Source organism: Macaca fascicularis, chromosome 1, assembly GCF_037993035.2.
Source record: "Macaca fascicularis isolate 582-1 chromosome 1, T2T-MFA8v1.1".
Lineage (NCBI taxonomy): Eukaryota > Metazoa > Chordata > Mammalia > Primates > Cercopithecidae > Macaca > Macaca fascicularis.
In genome coordinates, this window is record NC_088375.1 from 164,628,937 (window position 1) to 164,651,208 (window position 22,272).

General features: G+C 34.5%; 1 protein-coding gene across 16 annotated transcripts in view; it reads right to left on the reverse strand.

Moving 5' to 3' along the window:
- The window catches only part of LRRC7 (leucine rich repeat containing 7), a 553,605-nt gene that overhangs the window by 59,264 nt on the left and 472,069 nt on the right, over window positions 1-22,272 (reverse strand). For 9 of the 16 annotated variants that reach the window (XM_005543054.5, XM_074003900.1, XM_065520292.2 and 6 more), the window contains 2 exons: window positions 22,123-22,263; window positions 13,065-13,184 (listed from right to left, as the gene is read on the reverse strand). In XM_005543054.5, the coding sequence (XP_005543111.1) occupies window positions 13,065-13,184; window positions 22,123-22,263 (261 nt within the window). The remainder of the gene's footprint in view (window positions 1-13,064; window positions 13,185-22,122; window positions 22,264-22,272) is intronic. The other 7 variants (XM_074003903.1, XM_074003898.1, XM_074003920.1 and 4 more) reach the window with 1 other exon arrangement.

The following is a 22,272-nucleotide window of genomic DNA, read 5'->3' on the forward strand; positions in this document are numbered from 1 at the left end:
GTACCCTGTATTTAGTGTAATTATCATTTTGCTGGACGTGTCAATATTCAGTGCAGTTGTATCACTTTCACAGGTAGTTTTGGTGACAGGACTCAGGTTATTTTGTGGAAAACGGTGACAGCATCAACCAAGAAGCAGTGACAGAAATCACAGAGAATATACTCAAGAAGTCTGATGTACTATGTTATTGAGAAATGAAATTAACAAAATGAACTAAATTCAATATGAAGAAGAGGCCTCTAGCGCTTAAGAGACCTTTTGAAGTTTATATTGTACTTAGTCCTCCTGATTCTTTTTGTTCTGAGATTCACAAAGGTCAATAAAGAACTTGTAAATGTTTCAGATTAAAGAACATGAAGGTTTGGAAAACAGATGCATTTCAAAATCTCTAAAAATTCTGATTTGCGTAGACCAATAAAAACAAATTGAAGATGACTCAAAAATTATTTTAAAAAATGTGACTAGTGCTTGAGTTTCTTTCTTTTGAAAATGTAACAACAAAAAAATACCAAGCCGTGCCAAAAAGTACTAGTTACATATATATCAAATATATTCCTGGTGTTGAGGTTATTTAATATTTCAATGGGCTATGCTATAATGTTTTCTGATTTTTTTTTTTGTTGGGTGGGGTGTGTGGGATAAAATATATGAGGGGAATAATTAGTGGGTAGAGTAGGCTGTATACCCAGACAACACTGGATTCCAATCCTTATCTCTCAGTTTCATACACCTAACTCCACGCCCCATAAAGTTGTGAAGATGATATGAGAGTGTTTTGCATGTTAAGCATCTTAGTACAGTGCCTACTGTATGTACTGTAGATATTCTTTTTCTGATTATAACAACCTATTAAGCTGAATCTTTTCGTCCTGTTTTACTTGTATTTAGGCCAGCTCGATGCCAAAATCTATGTTCTTCCATGTCAGTGCCAGAAGACAAACTTGCACAAATATACGGAAGGAAGCTCTGCAGCTTAAAATAAAGGGGGCAGGAAGCTGTTCCTTCTGTCCTGGGGTTTGGTGACATTTCATCCTGGTGGCATACCGCAGTATTTTTAGAGGGCATTCAAAATATTTGCTGATCTTGAATTTTTTGGGAGTCAGATACTGGTAATATAAGTGTGTCCAATGACAGATAAAAAATGAGGTGGTAGGACCTTTCACTTCAGTGTAAGTGTCTTAGCATAGCCGCTGGCTGATATACAAAGGCAGTCATCTTTGGCATATTGAATCTCTATAAGTACATTCTCCTATGATTAAATGTCAACCAACAAAACATAGCTACGGATTTAGGAAATTATTAACCAAAATTAAAAAACAATGGAGCATCCTTAGTAGCTGAATGATGAAACTGAGGATGAGTCTACACTTTTCAACCTATGGTTTGTTTTGTGATGATGTTGACGTATATTCCCAGAATGGAAGGTGTTAACAATAACGATAAAAGTTTGACAACAATTTATTTCACCCTTAAGATTTCTAAGAACCTACAGCTAGTAGAGTAAGTCAGATAAAGACCAAGTGGCAAGAAATGGAATCTTATAATTTTGACATCTCTATCTGGCAACTATCCTTGATCTCTGCCAGTTCATCTCAACCAGGAACATTTTTATGGCATTGGATTAATTCCACATTTTTGCTTTTAGATTTCTCTCCAAAGACAGCATAAATGCTATTGAGTTATTTCAATTTTCTGGAGAACAGTCATTTGTTTTTAAGGAACATCTATGTCAAATATTGATGGAGTAAGTACTTTAATCTGCCAGTTTTTCTATTGCTTTAATCTGTGGCAAGTTTATTTTCTACCTCTGACTTAATAGCTTTTTGACAGACATTTTTGGGGTTTACACTTTTATTAAGGAAATAATTTAGAGTAAGACTGGGTGAGAACAATCCCCGATTTTGTGACGGTGATGTCCTTCAATACTGCAGACAGCTGTATTGTTGCACTGGTATTAGGAAATAAAGGTATGCTTTGTGAGTTAAAGAATAATGTTGTCTTGAGAAAAATCCAATACAAAGGTGACTGTAAATTAAACAGTATTTTATTCAGCTGTCATTTTTGCTTTCAGTTAGAGATTTTTTTCCATTCACATTTTCACAACCTCCTATCCCCGCTATTTCTGAGAACAAGTCTAATAACAATAGAAATAGAATGAGCTTTAAAAACACCCATGAATTAAATAATACTAAAATCAATCAATTAGAAATATATTATCCTAGCTCTTCAGATTAACAAAATAAATATTTGAAATGGATTGTTAAATAAATTGTTTCACTGATTTCTTCAAATCCTTTTTCCTGATTCAACTGCTATTATTAAGTCATGGAGCTGCCTCTGAAAGGTCTCATTTTCATGGAATTTTTGATTTCCTCCAGGTCATGTACTTTGGTTTATTTGGCATTGGCTAATAATTATTAACAAGCAAGTCTACATATGTATATACCATCTCTATCTTATATCAATAATTTGCAGTTGCGGGGACAGTGACTCTAATTGGACGTGTTTAGTCTTATTTTCCCAAGTATAGCAAAAGGCATGGCTCTACTGATTTTCTGCAAAAAAAAATAACATGGTAATATATAAATTAAGATATGTTTTAAAAGAGTACCTGGAATTCATCTGAATGAGATTACTGGCAAAGTTATGTAAAAGGAGTGCAACTTGATTTGAGCCTGCAGATATTCATATAATTGTTCTTTGGATTGTTCTGCACAATATAATTTTTACAACCTCAACAGTGCATTTTTATTTTGTTCCAGAGCAATAACTAATGTTACCGCCATAAAGACCATACTGAAACAAGTTTAGTAGGGATGCAGGCATACATTTGATAGACAGGGAAAGTAAAGGGGTGTCTTAATACATTACTAATGTATCATTAATATAAGCATCAGAAATCTCAAAAGCCTCCTATTGGTGTTTGGTGGGTGCCTAACAATGTTGTCAATAACTGACCACTAATCAAAAGTTCTATAAGGTATAATTTTCATCTACCTACCTCTTCTTCTCTTAACCTGTCCTAACTTGGAGGATGTTTGTGTGACAGTGGTTGATTGCCTCTCAGGTGACCAGTATGATTGTAACTACTACTTAAAAGTTCCTTTTCAACCAGAGGTGAAATTAAAGAGTAGGTACTTATTAGCCACACAAATAATTCAGTTCTAGGTTATTTCTAGATACCAAAACTCCAAGGAAAGTAGGGTTGCATTTCTGTAGATCTAAAGAGTCATTTTCAAAGTCTCACTGGAGATGAAGGCTCTTTTTATTTGGACACATTTGGTATCTTCCCACTTTTCCACTTTTTTATGTCCTGAAAAAAATGGCTTTTGGTCAGGAGAAAAACTGCATAATTTCTCTTTAAGAAATGTCTCTCCAGGGGCTACAGATTGTGCTAAACATTTTTTAAATTAAAAATTATAATTACATGATTTAATCAATTTGGCCTTTCACTGAACTCATTTCTTGTTTCTGGGCAGAGCTTACTGACAGTGAATGCATTTGGCCGCTGTCTCTTGAAGCTACTTTTCCTCAGCAGCCTCAGCAGAATATGTTGTTACCACAGGTACCAATGCAGTCTTTACATTGCTTGACACAAAGTTCTAAGTGACACCACCAAAAGGAGGGTAGGGGAAAAAGATGAGAGAAACAGAGAATCTCCCCCTACCTACTGACTCAAAAGATCCCTTTTCCTAGCATTTAGAAAGCTGTTTGGAATTGAGAATGACTCTCTGTAAGGAACTCCAATTTGTTTCTGAGTTTTAGTGACTGCCTAGTCTACCAGAAACAACATTTACTCCGATCAGTGAAAAATTTGTTACTGTCGGAGGAGAAAAATGAGGCTTGGGAAAGAGAACCAGGAAAGAGAAGTCTCATGATTGAGACTGGTATTACTCCCAGTGATGGAGAAGATTGTTCTCATTTGCTTATGGACCAATGAAGTAAAGACATTACTCCTGGGGGTTCTTCACTGTTAACAACATGCATTTCTTTGGGAGGGAAAAAATACAAAGCCTAAGGCAAAAAACAATTCTATTTGACATATTTGCTTCTGTACAAAAGGAAAATTTAGTTATAACATTGACAATCACTCAGGTTTTAGAATCATTTTTCAGTTTCAATTTTACTCTAAACCAGAACAGATATTCTTGACTTTGAGGTTAATGGAAATAAGAAACAATTCTATTTCTGCATCTCTTATATGTAATGTTTACCTGGGTGATTTTTGTATCTGCTTCTTCCACATCTTGACTTGCTTGCTTACAGCCTCATGATCTACTCTACTTTCTGCCATCTATTTTTTCCCCCAATATTTAAATCCTCATCTCTCTCTCTCATCTATTTCAGACTTTTTTCTATTTCTATGTAAATAAGCTACATTCTCCCCAACTTTTGACATAAGGGACCTCAACAGCACAATGCCTAGTCTCAGTTAAATTACAAAAGCCAAAAATTATAGTTACTTTTATTCCAGTTCTACATACACAGAGTACTGATAACAATATTTCTTTTCAGTGGAAAACAATTTCAATAAATTTACTTTTCAGTGACTGTAATTTAACGATTATCTTTTTTTGGGGGTAGGGGGGAATGGAGTTTTGCTCTTGTCACCCAGGCTGGAGTGCAGTGGTATGATCTCAGCTCACTGCAACCTCCCCTTCCTGGGTTCAAGTGATTCTCATGCCTCATCCTCCCCAGTAGCTGAGACTACAGATGCACACCACCATACCTGGCTAATTTTTTGACATTTTTAAAGTAGAGATGGAGTTTTGCCATGTTGGCCCGGCTGGTCTCAAACTCCTGGCCTCAAGTGATCTGCCTGCCTCGGCCTCCCAAAGTGCTAAGTGCTGGGAATACAGGTGTGAGCCACTACAACTGGTCATGATTATCTATTTTAGATATTTATAAAATAATAAAATGCATTTATTTAAATTTCTAGATATATAGGTTAAGGTGATTTTTCTTAAGTTGTACTTTTAAATATCTTTTAAATAAGTTGTACTTATTTTAAATTACATTGGTTTATTCTGGTCTTCTGAAAAGTTTTTATAATAGATTGACTTATATTACCAAGTAAAATCCCTGTAGAAATTTGATCCAGTTTGGGAAGAATCAATATTGTGAAAATTGCCATACTGCCCAAGGTAATTTATAGATTCAATGCCATCCCCATCAAGCTACCAATGACTTTCTTCACAGAATTGGAAAAAACTGCTTTAAAGTTCATATGGAACCAAAAAGACCCCACATTGCCAAGACAATCCTAAGCCAAAAGAACAAAGCTGGAGGCATCACACCACCTGACTTCAAACTATACTACAAGGCTACAGTAACCAAAACAGCATGGTACTGGTACCAAAACAGAGATATAGACCAATGGAACAGAACAGAGCCCTCAGAAATAATACCACACATCTACAGCCGTCTAATCTTTGACAAATCTGACAAAAACAAGAAATGGGGAAAGGATTCCCTATTTAATAAATGGTGCTGGGAAAATTGGCTAGCCATAAGTAGAAAGCTGAAACCGGATCCTTTCCTTACTCCTTATACGAAAATTAATTCAAGATGGATTAGAGACTTAAATGTGAGACCTAAAACCATAAAAACCCTAGAAGAAAACTTAGGTAATACCATTCAGGACATAGGCATGGGCAAGGACTTCATGTCTAAAACACCAAAAGCAAAGGCAACAGAAGCCAAAATTGACAAATGGGGTCTAATTAAACTAAAGAGCTTCTGCACAGCAAAAGAAACTACCATCAGAGTGAACAGGCAACCTACAGAATGGGAGAAAATTTTTGCAATCTACTCATCTGACAAAGGGCTAATATCCAGAACCTACAAAGAACTCAAACAAATTTACAAGATAAAAAACAAACAACCCCATCAAAAAGTGGGCAAAGGATATGAACAGATACTTCTCAAAAGAAGACACATTCATACAGCCAACAAACATGAAAAAATGCTCATCATCACTCGCCATCAGAGAAATGCAAATCAAAACTACAATGAGATACCATCTCACACCAGTTGGAATGGCAGTCATTAAAAAGTCAGGAAACAACAGGTGCTGGAGAGGATGTGGAGAAATAGGAACACTTTTACACTGTTGGTGGGATTGTAAACTAGTTCAACCATTGTGGAAAACAGTGTGGCGATTCCTCAAGGATATAGAACTAGAAATACCATTTGACCCAGCCATCCCATTACTTGGGATACACCCAAAGGATTATAAATCATGCTGCTATAAAGACACATGCACACGTATGTTTATTGCGGCACTATTCACAACAGCAAAGACTTGGAATCAACCCAAAGGTCTATCAGTGACAGACTGGATTAAGAAAATGTGGCACATATACACCATGGAATACTATGTAGCCATAAAATGTCCTTTGTAGGTACATGGATGCAGCTGGAAACCATCATTCTCAGCAAACTATCGCAAGGACAAAAAACCAAACACCGCATGTTCTCACTCATAGGTGGGAACTGAACAGTGAGATCACTTGGACATGGGAAGGGGAACATCACACACCGGGGCCTATTGTTGGGAGAGGAGAGGGGGGAGGGATAGCATTAGGAGATATACCTAATGTAAATGTCGAGTTAATGGGTGCAGCACACCAACATGGCACATGTATACATATGTAACAAACCTGCATGTTGTGCACATGTACCCTAGAACTTAAATTAAAAAAAAAAAAGAAATTTGATCCAGTTATTTTAAGCACAAATGATGATTTGGCCACATGGTTGACAGAAAAACAATTTATGATTTTCAAAAGGTATTTTAGATCTTACCTTTCTAAATTTTTATAGAAAGAAACATTGAAATGTATTACATTAAAAAACATGACAAATGACACAATTAAAATAAGAAATGAATATTCCTCCTGATAAGCTTAATTAAAAAATCTTAAAAAAAGTATTTTAGAAAAAGCAAAAATTACAATTTGGGGGTGGGGTGGGGTAAAGGAACAATAATAAGAACATGAAAATGACCACACACACACACACACACACACACACACACACACACACACACTTTCTTCTAGTTTCTTCTTCTTCTGATAAATTCCGAGATATGTCCCAGAGATGACAATCCTGGCAATCCTGAAGTGCTTAATATCTGAATTGATATTGTAGATGTGAGAAAATCACAGGCAAGTTCAGCATAAGAGGTAAGTTTGTGAGCCAAGACTAATCAGCAAATTTTTAAAGCCTTCCTCTTCCTCTGAGTCCATCCTGATACTGACCCTTGTTAGCCATCTTTATTACTCCAACTGCCAAGTCATTATGCACTTAACCTAGAACACTCAGGGAGGGAACAGACACTCAGGGTGGAAAGAGTCACTGATGCTAAAGGAGACCTTTGAATGCCTAGTCTCTTGTTACTAAAGAATTTTCAGATTTTAAAATGCTAGGATTTTATAGTTTCTTGGTTATCCATTCTAGAAGGGAAGTGTTTGGTTTCAATGGTTTTAATATGTCACTGTAGCCTTTTAGCTGCAATGTTTTTCTGCTCCATCATTCTAACATACCCTTGCAGATATTATCCTTTAATTTTACATTTTACAGATAATCAACGTGTTTAAGACTTCTAATCCTTTTAAAAGAGTATCATTTTAGAATTAGGGCAAAACAGCCTTGTCATCCCTATAGAGGATTTGACCAAATCAGAGTGCAATATCTGAATTTAAAATAACATGTTTTTGCATTTATCTTTTATAATATCACTTTCATATTATTTTCTCTTACATATTGGAGGGAAATATAAAATGATAAGTTATCCATGTGAGCTTGGCAAGTAACCTAATCTCTGAGTATGAGTTTCTTCTTTAACAAAATAATAGTGCTTACTTCATATAGTTGCTGTGAAAGTTAGATAAAGAAATATGTTAAAGCATTTAACACACTGTTATGTAAAAATTTAATACATGGAACCAAATATTGTGACTATAGTGACTGTGGCATAATCTGATAGACTGTAGGAGTAACAGAAGTGATGTAATAGGACCCTAAAATACAAACTCTCCTTCTGAAACCATGGTTGTTTTCAGCAATGGCAAAATTTTTAAACAGCAGTTCTTAAAGTATTCATATAATACTGCCTGGAATTTTGGGTGGGGGATTTACATAGCTATAAAATGTTCTTCTAGCAGTGAATCCTAAACTTTTTACACTAACAGACATCAAAATTTGAGATTTTGGGCCAGACATGGTGGCTTTCGCCTGTAATCCCAGCACTTTGCGAAGCTAAGGCAGGCAGATCACTTGAGGTCAGGAGTTTGAGACTAGGCTGGCCAACATGGCAAAATTCTGTCTCTACTAAAAATACAAAAATTAGCCGGGCATGGTGGTGAATGCCTGCAATCCCAGCTACTTGGGAGGGTGAGGCATGATAATCACTTGAACCCAGGACGGGGAGGCTGAAGTGAGCCGAGATCGTGCCACTGCACTCCAGGGTGGGTGACAGAGCAAGATAATGCAAAAAAAAAAAAAAAAAAATATATATATATATATATATATATATAGTGACTCTGGGACTGCATAGCAAGAAACGAATAACATCTACCACCTAATTTTACTCCATTAAAAAAAAAAAGACAGCATTTAACACTCTTGGCATTTTTCCATCACTTTGTCACTCTCAGGTGCATAGGACAGAAGCAAAATTCTGAGAAATAAACACTTCTTGTCCAATTACTTTATGTGTCTAAGTTTTGGATCCACAGCTTGGAAGATACTCATATTTGTTCTCTGTAGTGCTTGAAGTGCTGGCTGGCATGGCCACGAGCAACCAAAAATCTATGATAGCCACAACAGAGAGCCACAAGTTCAGTCAAAGACTTTCCATAATTTCCCCCCAAATCCCTACAGTATTACTGTGTTTTCTGATGGCTTAGTTGGAGAAACAAGATTTAAAAAAAAAAAATCTACAGAGGCTTGGAGAAATAGACTCAAATCAGACACTGGCTAAGAATTCTTTACCACTTATTCCCCTTTGATTCCCCATTCAATTTGTAGTTCACTTTCTATCTTTCCATTCCCATTATGTCTAGCCTAAGTACTCACCCCATAACAACTGCAAAAATAATATTAACTTTTAAAAATGTCATTGTAGAGTCAAATAGAAACCCAATAACTAATAGTACAATTATCGCATCTATTTCAGCAAATTTTGCAGCCCAGGCTAATACTCCCATGACCATTTTTCTTTCCTTAGGTTGATTCTCACTGAATATTAACTTGACTATTCAACTAATATATAATATGTAATATAAACTAAATTTGAATATTTAAAGTGGTCCTTATTCTCTCTACTCTGAGAGGTGATAGGTGGACATATCTATTTATAGGTTCAGGAATCTCAGATTTTAGGCAAAATTGCTATAATATGGGATAATCAGAACCTGCTTATCATAATAGTAGGAAGAAGACACAGTACATTTAGTACATTACTTCTTTCTTGAGTTTTATAGGTTTCTTTACTTACCCTTTAATGTAGATTCCTATGGATTCCATCCCATCATTTAAGCAAACTGCTTTTGCTGATATCACCAATAACCTCCTTGTTGCTAAATCCAAGGAGCCTTTAGTCATACTTATCTTGCTTGACGTTTTTGTGCATCATTTGACAGTTGATCATTCCCTCCTAAAAACATTTTTTCCCTCACTGTTTCCAAGGTGCCATTTTCCCTTATTTTTCCTTTTACATGTTTCTTAGCGGTCATTGAAATTGAGAGCTCCATCTACTCTACTCCAACTGATCAGCCAAAGCCAATCATAAAACTCCATTTCTTTTTCTAGGATGGGAAGTCCTTAGCTATTTTGGGTCAGTGAGATGTAAGATGAGGCTTGTTGAAAGACTCAGGGAAGAAAGGTTTTGCACATAAGAGACAGCTACTGGAAGCTTGCTTCTCTCTCTTGCTGGATTTGAAAGAGGAAGCTCATATTACCAATCGTCACTGGTAGTAATCTTATAATTACGAGAGAAACCAATTTTAGGATAGAGCCAACAGTGTGGTGGCAGAGCGGAATGGGAAAATAAATCCCTAAGTATTTAATAAGGGAGAACAAAGTACTAAAGTTGAGGCATAGTGTAAACCTCAACTACTTCTCATGTTTAGTGAAGTGTTTCCTTGAAGTTCAACAATGTCTCCCTTGAATTTTCTACAGCTTGCAGTAAAATCACTGTATTGATCCAATCTTTGATTATTTCTTTTCTGCCTATTTTTCCTATGTACTGTACATCTCTTAAATGTTGGTGTTCCATGGAGTTCTGTGTCATCCTTCTGCCTCATTCATGGTTCAATAACACATATTCTGATGATTCCTAAATTTGAAGCTCCAGCTAAGATTTCTCTACTGAACTTAGGATAAATATATCCAAACATTCACTGAACATTTCCACTTGGATGCCTTAAAACTACCTCAAATCAACATGTAAAAACCTAAACTCTTCTCTCTTCCTCCACTTCCACCTATTACTCTTTCTGTATTTCCCATCTTAGTGAATGGAACATCATCACTCCCCTGACCAAATTAGAAGCTTGGGTATCAACCTTGGAACTTTTATCTATCTCTATGCCCTATGTCCAATCACAAGATTGTTTTGGCTCTAACATTTATCATGATATTGGATCTATGAATTTGTTATGGTTTGGCTCTGTGTCCCCACCCAAATGTCATGTCGAATTGTAATCCCTATGTGTTGAAGGAGGGACCTGGTGGGTGGTGTTTATATCATGGGAGTGGACTTTCCTCTTGCTCTTCTTGTGATGGAGTTCTTATGAGATCTGTTTGTTTAAAGGTATATAGCACTTCCCCCTTCTCACTTTCTGTCCTACAATCATGTGAAGACATGCTTGCTTCCCCTTTGCCTTCCACTATGATTGTGAGTTTCCTGAGGCCTTCCTAGCTATGCCTCCTATACAGCCTGAGGAACTGTGAGTCAATTAAATCTCTTTTCTGTATAAATTACCCAGTCTCAGGTAGTTCTTTATAGCAATGTGAGAATGGACTAATACAGCATTTCTTTCCATCACCCATTGTTTCCATTTACTTTCACCTGAATTACTATAGAATCTTAACTAGTTCTATTGGCTCCAGTCTTTTCCTCGCTAATTCATTCTCTGAAAAGCTATCAGAGGGCTCTTTAAATAAAAATTTGATCATGTCCTTTCTCTGTTTAAAACACTTTATATTCCCATTCTCATTTCCCACAGGATAAATCCCAGCATCATCTGGCTCCTGCATATCTCTCTAGCCTTATTTGACACCACTGCTCTTAGTTTCCTCACTAAACAGGTACCCTTTCCAGGTGGTGTCATAGCCCTGTATCCCATCTTCTTAGCATTAGCCACATCATATTATGTTTACCTATGATGCTGAATATTACCCAATAGTCAAATTAATAACATGCATAAAATAAATGCCTGTAAATCAGTGGCATTACCAAATATTTTGGATAAAATAAAATTTGATATTTAATGCATTTTTTGAAAGCACTGAAGTAGTCATCAAGGGAAAAATCACTTAGGTTATAAAGAATGTAAGTATGTAATACATATGTAGGTTACAAAGCACAATTATAAAATGAACACTCATGAGCTTAAAAAGTGGAGTATAAAGAACCATAATTCAATTTTAGAATTAGAATAGTTCCAACGATAATATCCACTTTCTCCCTGATTCCATCCCCTACCTTACCTTTAGAGATAACCACAGTTCTAAATACTATATTTACCATTTACTTATAATAATACGTTTCTTATGTACTTATGCCTAAATATTATATTTTGAGTTTTGCTTGTTTTGGGATTTGTAAATATGGTATTACATATTTATGCCATCTCTTGAAACATTTTTCCATTCAAATTATGTTTCTAAAGTTAACACACATTATTGTAATTATAGTTTACTAATTTTCATTGCTTTGAAATATTCCTTTGTGTGATTAACATAATTTATTTACATACTCTCCTGGTGGTAAACATTTGTTTTTTTTCCAGTTTTCTGGTATTGGAAACATTTCATGTACCCTGAATGACATGTATGATAATTTTTCTACTTTAATACCTTAAGAGGAGAATTGATAGAATGTAGGGTATGTGCATATTCAGCTTTGCAGGAAAATTTGTAACCAAGGTGATGGTGTTTCATATTCCCATAAGAAGTCTAAAAGAGTTTCCACTGCTCTTATACCTACAAACAACTTGTATTTTTCAGATTTCTTAATTTTTGCCAGTCTAGTAAACATAAATGGCATCTCTTTTGCATTTCCCTGATTGATAAAAAGGTTCAGTTTTGTTTTAGTATTTATTTACCCACCTGATTCCCCTTGTATTTTGCCAGTTTAAAAAAACTGTGTTGTATGTCTTCATTACTGATTTGTAAGAGCTTTAAAAAATATATTTTAGAATACAAATTCTCTCTTCTCTCATATATGTAGCAAGTATCTTATCCCAAGTTGTGGCTTTCTTTTTACTCCTGCTGTGGTAATCTGTTATGTAATATTATAATTACCTCCTTATCACTCAGCACACCTTACTAGATAAAAAGGCTCTTGAGGTAAGAAACTGTATCTTTTTCATTTTTGTTTCCTCAATATCTAGCAAGTACTCCACACATAGTTGTACATATAGTTGTTCACTAAATATTTGCTGAATCAATTGTCATAACTTTAGAAATAGTGAATCAAATTTTCTTTTATGCAAACTGGTTACAACACACTGTTAAAGCCAAGAGAGTCAGAAGTATATGACATATCATTCTATATGTGCACTTCAAAGGTGAGTGGTAAGAGGAAAGAGTATCTGTAGAAAGGTTGCAGGACGCTGTTTATAAACATTTATTTCCAACTTTGAACAGCTGGCAGCGTTCATTTTCCATTCTTTTCAGTGTACTTACAGTCAACCAAACTCCTGTAGTAGGATATTATTTACCTTAAAGTTATCACAAACTTAGAAATGATGATAAGACACAAAATATTGATTATATATTGTAGTAGATTGTGCAAGCTTCATGGTTTGTATCATTAATTAAAAATTGGTTACCTTTTTAGTAATGGTGTCCGGAGGTACATCCCGCCTCCCAAGTGGATAAGGATTCCATTGGCCACTAGGAGATACATCTTCTTGTCCATTGTCTAAAATGTTGCTTTGCTGGGACGGGGTCTATTGCAAAAATGGTATGGCATTCTTTAGTGATGTAGTAGAAGTTTACCATAGTTTTCTGAAAAGAGTCCCTAATGATCATGGTAAAATTAAATTTGTTTAATTGCAGAAAAACATACATCCTGAACTGGAAATATTATATACTATTTACTGGGTAAGAACTGTAAATTGAAAGCTTTTTGGAAGCAATTAAAAATGCAATTAAATAACCATCTTAGAGTTGTTCACTGAATTTTAAGGAAAAATTTAGATTAGTTACAGTACCTGAATAAAAATAATCAGAATAAAAATAACCAATTGTTACAATTGTTAAAAACCACAGCACTTAAAACTTGCTTAATTTTAGTATAATCTCACCATCTAGAATAGAAATTGAAACCATATAATGCATAGAATGTAAGTTCTAATATTCCAAGTCATAACCTAAAATAAATTTTATAAGGTTGTATTAATTCTGGGAGAATATGCCTTGCACTAAACCCAAATAGTGCTGACACTGGCATAGTGCAAGATTTATGGTACTATGGCATTATCAACAAATAGCTTTGGGGAGGCATCAAAAATATGCTATTAAAAATGTGCTATTAGAATCGTAGTGTAAGTAAATCATGACTGTTTTGATTACCAAATTTATTTATTTACATAAATGATATATGTTAAAGTTTAAACTCTTCATAAATATTTCATTTTGGCTGATTTCTTGCTTATTATTTTTAACAAATACTAATACCTGCCCGTCTTTATTTTGGGTGATTTCATATTCTAACCTGAGTAATAGCAAGCAATCATATACCATCAGAAAGCCTCCAGTGGAGGGAGTATAATGGTATATTTACATATATTTTCATAAAGGTTCCTTCCTTCCCTAGTGTGTAGGATACACAAGTACTGCTTGGTTTCCTGAGAGAATCTTCTGTGGTTGAGCTATGATACTCCAGTGTTTCCTATGTCATTTTCTGCACATGTTCTAAAGGATCCCTACTGATAAAGCTCAGTTAGAGAGTGTGCAACTATACTTTGTGTAAGGAATTGTCCTCCTACCCTAGAAAGGGAGAACTGGGCTATTCTCATCATAACATGTTAAAAATGGGCTGTTTGCTAGGCTTCATCTGGTTACATTTAGTGTTCTTAGTTTGTTCTCCTCTGAAAAACAATGACAGAACCTCCTTACCTGCTTTCTGACCACACGTATTTTTTTAAAAGCATTGCTTGGAAAAATTCTAAAATAGGATTTATTATGACATTAGATGAAGTCTTCCTAGTATCTAATGGATTTAATGAAAATTAACTCAGTTTTCTTCTTGTTCTTTGGTTATGTGAATTCTTTTTTCATAATCCTATCAAAAAGTATGAAAAAAAAAAAGAGAAAAAAGGGACTGAATTTGAGCTCCTGAGTTAGGAATGAATTGATGTGTGTTTATTTGAAAAATTCAATCTAGACAACACGTTTAAAGTATGTGTTACTTCAAAATAAGCAGGTAGCTATTCAATGACTATCTGTTTTCCAGCATTGCTTTTCTAGTTTTACCTTTTCCAGATTAATATGTTTGCATGTGCCCATACACATTTTTTTCTAGATATGAAAATATGGTAAATAAAAATTAAAATTAAGATTTAAAACATAATTATTCAGGTTAAGCATTACTGGCCAGTGTTTTCTTTTTGAATTTTTAGTATTTGTCTTTTCTGACTTAGTTTGTTTGCTAGTGAAGTGGGATAATTAATATGTTCATTTGGCCAGGTCTGTGCAATGTAGATTTTTAAGAAGTGGCCAGAATTTAACATAGGTTTCCTTTTTCTCCATATCCTCTCCATCTCTATCTGTGTTTCCTCCACCACAGACATGGCTCCTAGTCACTGTTACAGAGAAACAGAATTACAAAATTCTTTTTGGTGTTAAAAAATGTGAAATCCTTTTAGTCAAAATTCTAACATAATGGTGTAGGTGCTTCACTAGTTTATAAATTAATCTATTTCTTTTTAAAATTAGAATTAAAAATCACACCATGTCTTTATTACAGGGGCCAAAAGGAACACAAACATGCAGACACATTAAAAAGAACTTTCCACTAGGTAACAAATTAAAGGAACTTCCTGAAAGCAACTTCCTTTTAAGAATGCTCTGGCCTTTTTGTTTTTCTTACATGAGACATCTTAGGAATGACTTAAGTCTGCAGAAATAGAAAAACCATTAAAAACAATTTATTGACATTTGGTGGTGGTGGTGGTGGTGGTGGTGCAGACCAAAAAGAGAATTATGCAGTATGTGCATATTCTTTCCCAAAGGAGTATAGCTATTGTATATAAATTCAGTAGCTTAGCAGTTAAAATTCTATTAAAGGTTAAAAAAGCTACTGAAAAAATGTTAAAAAAATGAAGCTATCACTGTTGAAATTTATTATTCCAGAGAAAATAATTGAACTGAGGTTCAGCTATTAATTCAATTATTTTTTGTACCACATTCTTTGTATTTTCTTTGGATATTTTAAGGAGTAAGAATGAGTTTTATTTTCCTTATCATATATAACTAAAGATAATAACATGGAAAATCATCACAATGCACTATTTCCTTAGCTTCTAAATTCTGCACATCTTTAAATATTTCAAAATAATACAGAAAATAGCTGGTGTGATTTTGTGAAAAACCAGAAATTGTATTTGATAAGACATGCAATAATTCTGAGTAGAAGTCTTGCTGAACAGATGCTATGCCCAGAGATGAGTGTGGGTATTTGTGGATTTAACATTTATAATTTTGACTGCTATGAATGATCACCAAGTGTCTACTTGATCAAGTAATTTCTAATTTTGCTGAGACATAAATGTGCATGCATATGTATGCCTCTTTCTCTATATCTATATATGTCTGCACATTTGTATGAGCATGTGCATGTGTTCTTATATATATATGTGTGTATAAACATATATATGTGTGTGCAGTAGTCACATAACTGAGTTAAATAAGCTTAGGTGGTACAGCAGCTTTGGTAACTGATGGGTGTACAGTATGCTTGTGAAATTATACTTATTATTACAATTATATGAGAGTCATATTAGAATTTGGCAATTTTCAAAGGTCTCAGGACATATCCCTTAAGAATACAAGAATTTCTTTTGCTAAGTAATTGGCACATAGTTCATAAAGGACACTACCACAGATTCAAAACATCTGCAGTAAAAATTGTTAAAAACAATCATCCCCAAAGTTTTTCCAGTGAAATTATTGTTATATTATTCACTTTCATAATATCTTTTGGAAGAAATAGGTATTACAAAGGTAAAAATATGCCAAGCTTGGATCTAAATGATAGTGATATCATGGGCTTCAATCTGAAGGTGGTAATATAATGCCCAAGTAATTTTTAAACCAGAATTCCATTATAACGAAATTCTACATGAGTACTAAATTATTATTTTGGTAAATTTAGTCACTGTCTATAAGAATTTATTTGGATTTATAGGCTGAAAGCTTTTTTCATAATTAGATAGGTAAGTGAATCTTTCTTGAGGGACAGGTAGCCAATAATAAATGCAGCAGAATCAATAGAAATTATAGGCATGAGCTGCCCTGAGGTGCAGCATAAATCTTGCTTTGCTTTCAGCAGAAAAAATGGCATTAAATAAGCCAATAAGCCTTGGCACTAGGGTGAATAAATGCATACCCAATGTTGGTACTATCTGATACTGAGTCATTTGCATATATACAGAAAGAAAGGACAGTAGACATTTAAAAATAGTTTAGGTGCAAATATTGCTATCTAAATTTCTCTAACTCAAAATCTAGTGAGACGAGTATCAACTAAGTAATTTCAATCAACTTCAGTAAAACAGATAGTGAGGCTAATTTCTTCCAGGCAAAATTCTATGATAAGATAATTTATTACATATATTTATATTATTTTAGCCTTCCCTCACCTGAAATTATAACTGATTTATATTAATGCCTAATTCAATAAGCCAGTAAACAGTGGGTGCTATGGTATACTGTTATGGTGGTAGAAATTAAAAAATGAACAAGAGGAAATTATCAATGTCTCCATTATAAAAGAGACCACACTATTTATATTAGCAGCTGGCCACTTGTGGACATGGAAGTAGGAAAGGCCAAGGATTTCCTCCCCAGCCCTGCTTGTGTCTAGGGCTACAGTAGCCTGGATGATTAATAAGTTATTTTCTTGGGTCTATAACCTTTAGCTTTTCATTGCTACCGAACATAATTCTTGGTGATACTGAGTGCTCAGGAAATGTAAGTGGATCTGAAAGAGCACAAGGTAATTACTAGCATTCATTAAGCTCAGTTAACTAAGAAAGCACTAACCTGTAGCACACAGGGCATGATTGGGGTCATGATATGTTTTGAATTAGTCAATATATTCTACTTGTGTATTCTTTTCTCCATCCTATAATATCTACTTCTCTAGATTGTTTTGAAGGTTATGTGAGGTAATAATGCATAGGTAAGAGGTTTTTAATCTATGAGTCATGTTCTATGAAAATGTTAGGTTTTACAAACATTTGAGAAGGCATCATCATAGAGTAGAAAGAGTATGTATGTAGGCACCAGGCAGAAGCAGATTTAAATTCTACCTACTACTATGCTAAGTGCAGGAGTTACAACAGTGAAACAGTGACAATACAGGTGAGTTATTTTGTGTGACACATGAGCCTCAGTTTCCTCATCTACACAATCGAGATAAATATGCCCTTTAAGGGTTTTATGGGTCGCAAGACAAAATATAGTTAAAGTACCTCATAGCACCAGGTACATAGTAGATTCTCAATAAATCCTTGTCTTTATTTTTCTCCCAGTGGAACTATGTATCCATTCTACCATTAATTTTAATATTAAAAATGGTAGTTTGAACTGACATTTTACAATTTGTATTTCTCTACGATAACATAAAATTTCAAGGCAATAGCTAAGCTTAATTACAAATAAAATACATCCAAAGAAGCACATGGAACCATTAATAACATCATAGAAAGTTGCCTTATATGCTTTTTGGAAAGGCAGTAAATAAATGATAAATGAATAAATGAATGACTGAATGAATGAATAAAAATAAATAGAATACTAATAATTCTGTAATTTAATAAAATATTTATATGTTCTAAATGTTCTGGTTCCTAAGTATTACTAAATTTTCTGGGAAATTAGCATAAGCATCTAAATAAATGAATATATTAAGGAAATTAAATTTATTAAACAAATTTTGTTATATTTGTTGGCATTTTCTTAATATCTTAAAGAGTTCTATAAAATTATAGAAGACGTAATTTACTCTTTATAGTATAAACAGACTATATGTAGCTTGTAATCCATGAAAAATGTACCATGCTTGATCTGACATGTAATAAATATGAAAAAATGGAAAATATTTAAAATACATTGCAAAATCTTGAAAAGTGTTCCCTTTTTGTTCATATAAATATTCACAATGTAAATAGTTGATCAAGTGCAGAGTTCTTCAAGCTTCATTCATAAATAATTATATCCTTTGATTAGTTTATTACAAATTTGTTTAAAGATTGCCTTGGTGCAGGACAGGAAATATAAAAAAGCTTATTCTTTCTCCTAGTTGCAAGAGGCAAGCCTTGGCAAACAGGGTGGGGATACATGTTTCCTTCGGAGAGCAGCACCTGCACAATGGATGCTACAACTCCATTTCCAGTGCTTAACTTCCAACAGGTGAAAACATTAATTTAGATTCCTTAGGAAACTTCCTTCATTCTTTCTAGGACACCCCAAAGTCATTTGCCACAGCATCTAACTAGAGATAGCCAGTATTATCATTCAAGAATTTTATGAATAAAAGAGACAGCTCCAGAATTTCCACAGGAGAAGAAATAGTTATGTCAATTTTATTTAATGAAAATGTTTGTTTATAAATTGGTCTAACCCTACATTTTAGTGAAATTCTTATGGTTAATGAGTATTTAGGGGCTGCAAAGAAGTCTTAAGGATCTGAGACGGTAATTTTTATTATCTTAAGTAGAAAGACAAACATGTTATAACAGATTTTTATGCATTTCTAAATCAAAGTTAAGTAATTTTTGCCTATCTCCTCTCCTGGGGAGAAGGGTTCAGGGAGATTGAACCTCAATCATGGGACCTGTTAGCAATGGTCAGTGGAGCCCAGGAGGAATAATTGGAGAGACTGCATTTTAAAGAGAGGCTGATTCTAGAGTGTGGCAGAAAAACCTAACAAATTTTCAAATGAAAGCTCTGTACAAGAGACGTATGAGGGTACAAAAGCGAAGGGACAGAGGCTTAGACTAGAATTCATGGGAGGAAGCAGAGCCCAGAGATATTATTGCAGCCCATTAACTATCCAGTGCCTGATAAGGTTCCTGCATTGGTGACTGGGAAAGTTGTCCCAGATGCCTAAATTCTTGAAGTTTATAGGACTTAAAGTGGTAAGTTTTGGATCATAAAATCTTTTGGAGTAATGCATTACTCGCCCTGCCTATGTATCTTTTTCCTCCCTTGCCTTCTCTATTTTTCTTCTTTTTTTGGTGCAGATAATAAAATGTTGATGATAATTTATTTTGAGGTGGAGTCTTTTAATACTTTAATGATTCTTGATTTGCAATTAATGTGGCTTCCAAAGAAAATTCGTTTTGGTCACCTATGTGCTCAACTGAGGATTATTGAAAGTCCCCAAATATAACTCTGCATTATTTCTTCTTAGAGCTCGCATGAGTCCATTCTCTAGGGTACCCCAAATGACATCAGAAAATTAATATGCTAATACAGTGATACCTAATTTATATCTGGAGAGTAATTTAGATGTTAGGAAACACTGTTTCAAGTGTATGGGCATTTTTCAGACACTGTATATATCTATATTGTCATACAGATTGATAAGTAAATATGGTCAAAAATTTAGCAAAATAGGGGCATCTTCATATGATATAACTTCAGGGGGGTTCAGGCAATAGCTTCCATCATACCAAGATCTCTTTAGTTTGTTCACTGAATTTTGAAATTCCATTTTTTTAGTTTAAAGGTTTGATATGGTTTGGCTGTATTCTCACCCAACTATCACCTTGAATTGTAATAATCCATATGTGTCAAGGGTGGGACCAGGTGGAGACAACTGAATCATGGGGGCAGTTTCCTCCATACTGTTCTGGTGGTAGTGAAGAAGTCTCATGAGATCTGATGGTTTTATAAATGGGAGTTCCCCTGTACAAGCTCTCTTGCCTGCTGCCATGTAAGATGTGACTTTGCTCCTCCTTCGCTTTCCACCATGATAGTGAGGCCTCCCTAGCCATGTGAAACTGTAAGTCAATTAAACCTCTTTCCTTTGTAAATTACCCAGTCTTGGGTATGTCTTCATTAGCAGTGTGACAGCAGACTAATACAAGGTTTGATTTCTATTTAACTGGCAAGCCCTATAAGAAAGGTCCCTATTTAAAATTGTGATATCTTATCTATTCCTTAATGCCGTTAAGTTTCAAGATCTTTTTGAAAACTGGTTTTGTTAGGGAAGAGGATGAGAGTCTTGGGCCTCTGAGAGGACATGAAAAATAGGTTCCATTAAAGTAGGAAATGAAGTAAAAATAGTCACGCTGATGGTGTGTTGGAGCCAATTTGTACTGGCTCATGAGAGCCAACTGCACGTGAATCTTCCCAATTCTAAGTTCAGTGACATTAAGTTGGTACCTTGAAATTAGCCATAGGGAGAGTATTTATATTGCTGACATTGGCAGATACCACAAATCAAGGCCTTGTCTTTGATTTGTTACCAGCACTCCACTGGTCCTGCAGTATAGACCAGGCACAGCAAAAATAGCATTCAAAAGTTTTCAATTTAGTGTTTTTTTTTGTTTTTTTTTTTTTTTTAAAGTTATGGTGAGTGATAAAAAAGCTGTGGCTATAAATGTCTTCTTGATTTTGTTATTCTACTCACAGTATGAACCAAACTATCTGCAGTTTGGGAATGTTATTAAAAAACTAGATTAACAATAAAACAGGAATTTGAGGTCTTATGACCCTCATTTTGATGGGGTGAGTCATAATGTTCATTCATTTTATTAAGAGAGAAGTGTTTAGAAGTTACTGTCACTCTGTTATCCCTACTTTGCATTGCTTTTTTCATAAAAACTTACTAAGCTAATGACTATATAAATATATAGGCATAATGACATACTGTGAAAATGACTCATTGGTTTCCACTAAAATGTAACTAAGACAGAAGGCATTAATTGATCTACAAGTAAAATGTGCATTCTCAGTTTTGGCTGAATTAAACAAACAGAAATGTTCCTTTAACAATGGAAATGTTTCCTCATTCAGTATATTCCCTTTCAGTGTTCCTACATTTTCATCTAATACCATGCAAACTTGCTACTTTTCCACTAACCTAGTTTCCTAAGCCACAAACTTGTTTCTCATATTTTTCTTTTGGGTTATATTTCCTGCAAAAAAATGGGCTGAAGAAGCACTTATAAGTACCAGCTACTTAATTCTCCTCCTAATTTAGGATTCTATGTCTTTTCCAAAAGAATCAATTGAAATCCAATAATAATTTTGAGCTCTGTTCTCAGAATGCATCACCAGGAGACGATAGGACTATCTCCAAAAAAGTAAAAAACATATATATATATAAACACAAAATAAAGAAAAACAAAGGAAGAAAAAAGGAAATGAATAATAAGAAAAATGAACCTTGAAGCAACACAAAAAGCCATGTACCTGCTCAATCCAAAAAGCAAAGCTCAATCCAAAAAGCAGGAACCTGATAATCAGTCCAGCTACAAATATTCATTTAGCGGCTAAGAGTTCAGGCTCTACATTATTTGCCCTTGTGCTTTTTGGACTCATAGGAGCCTATAGTAAGCAGGGTTGTATGTACAGCCTAAACACATTAAGTGAACAAACAACATTAATTGGCTTTGGTATGCTGACACATGTAGGGCAGTCCATACTTACTTTCTGAAGAGGTAGTTCTTGATGATCAAATTTAGACTTAGTCTGCAAGTTTAAAGTCATGCTTCTGCCTGCATGCATTGCTGAAATACCTCCATAGGGCAGCATGCCAAGGTTAACTGTATTGTGTTTGTAAGCAGCATTCTGAGTAGA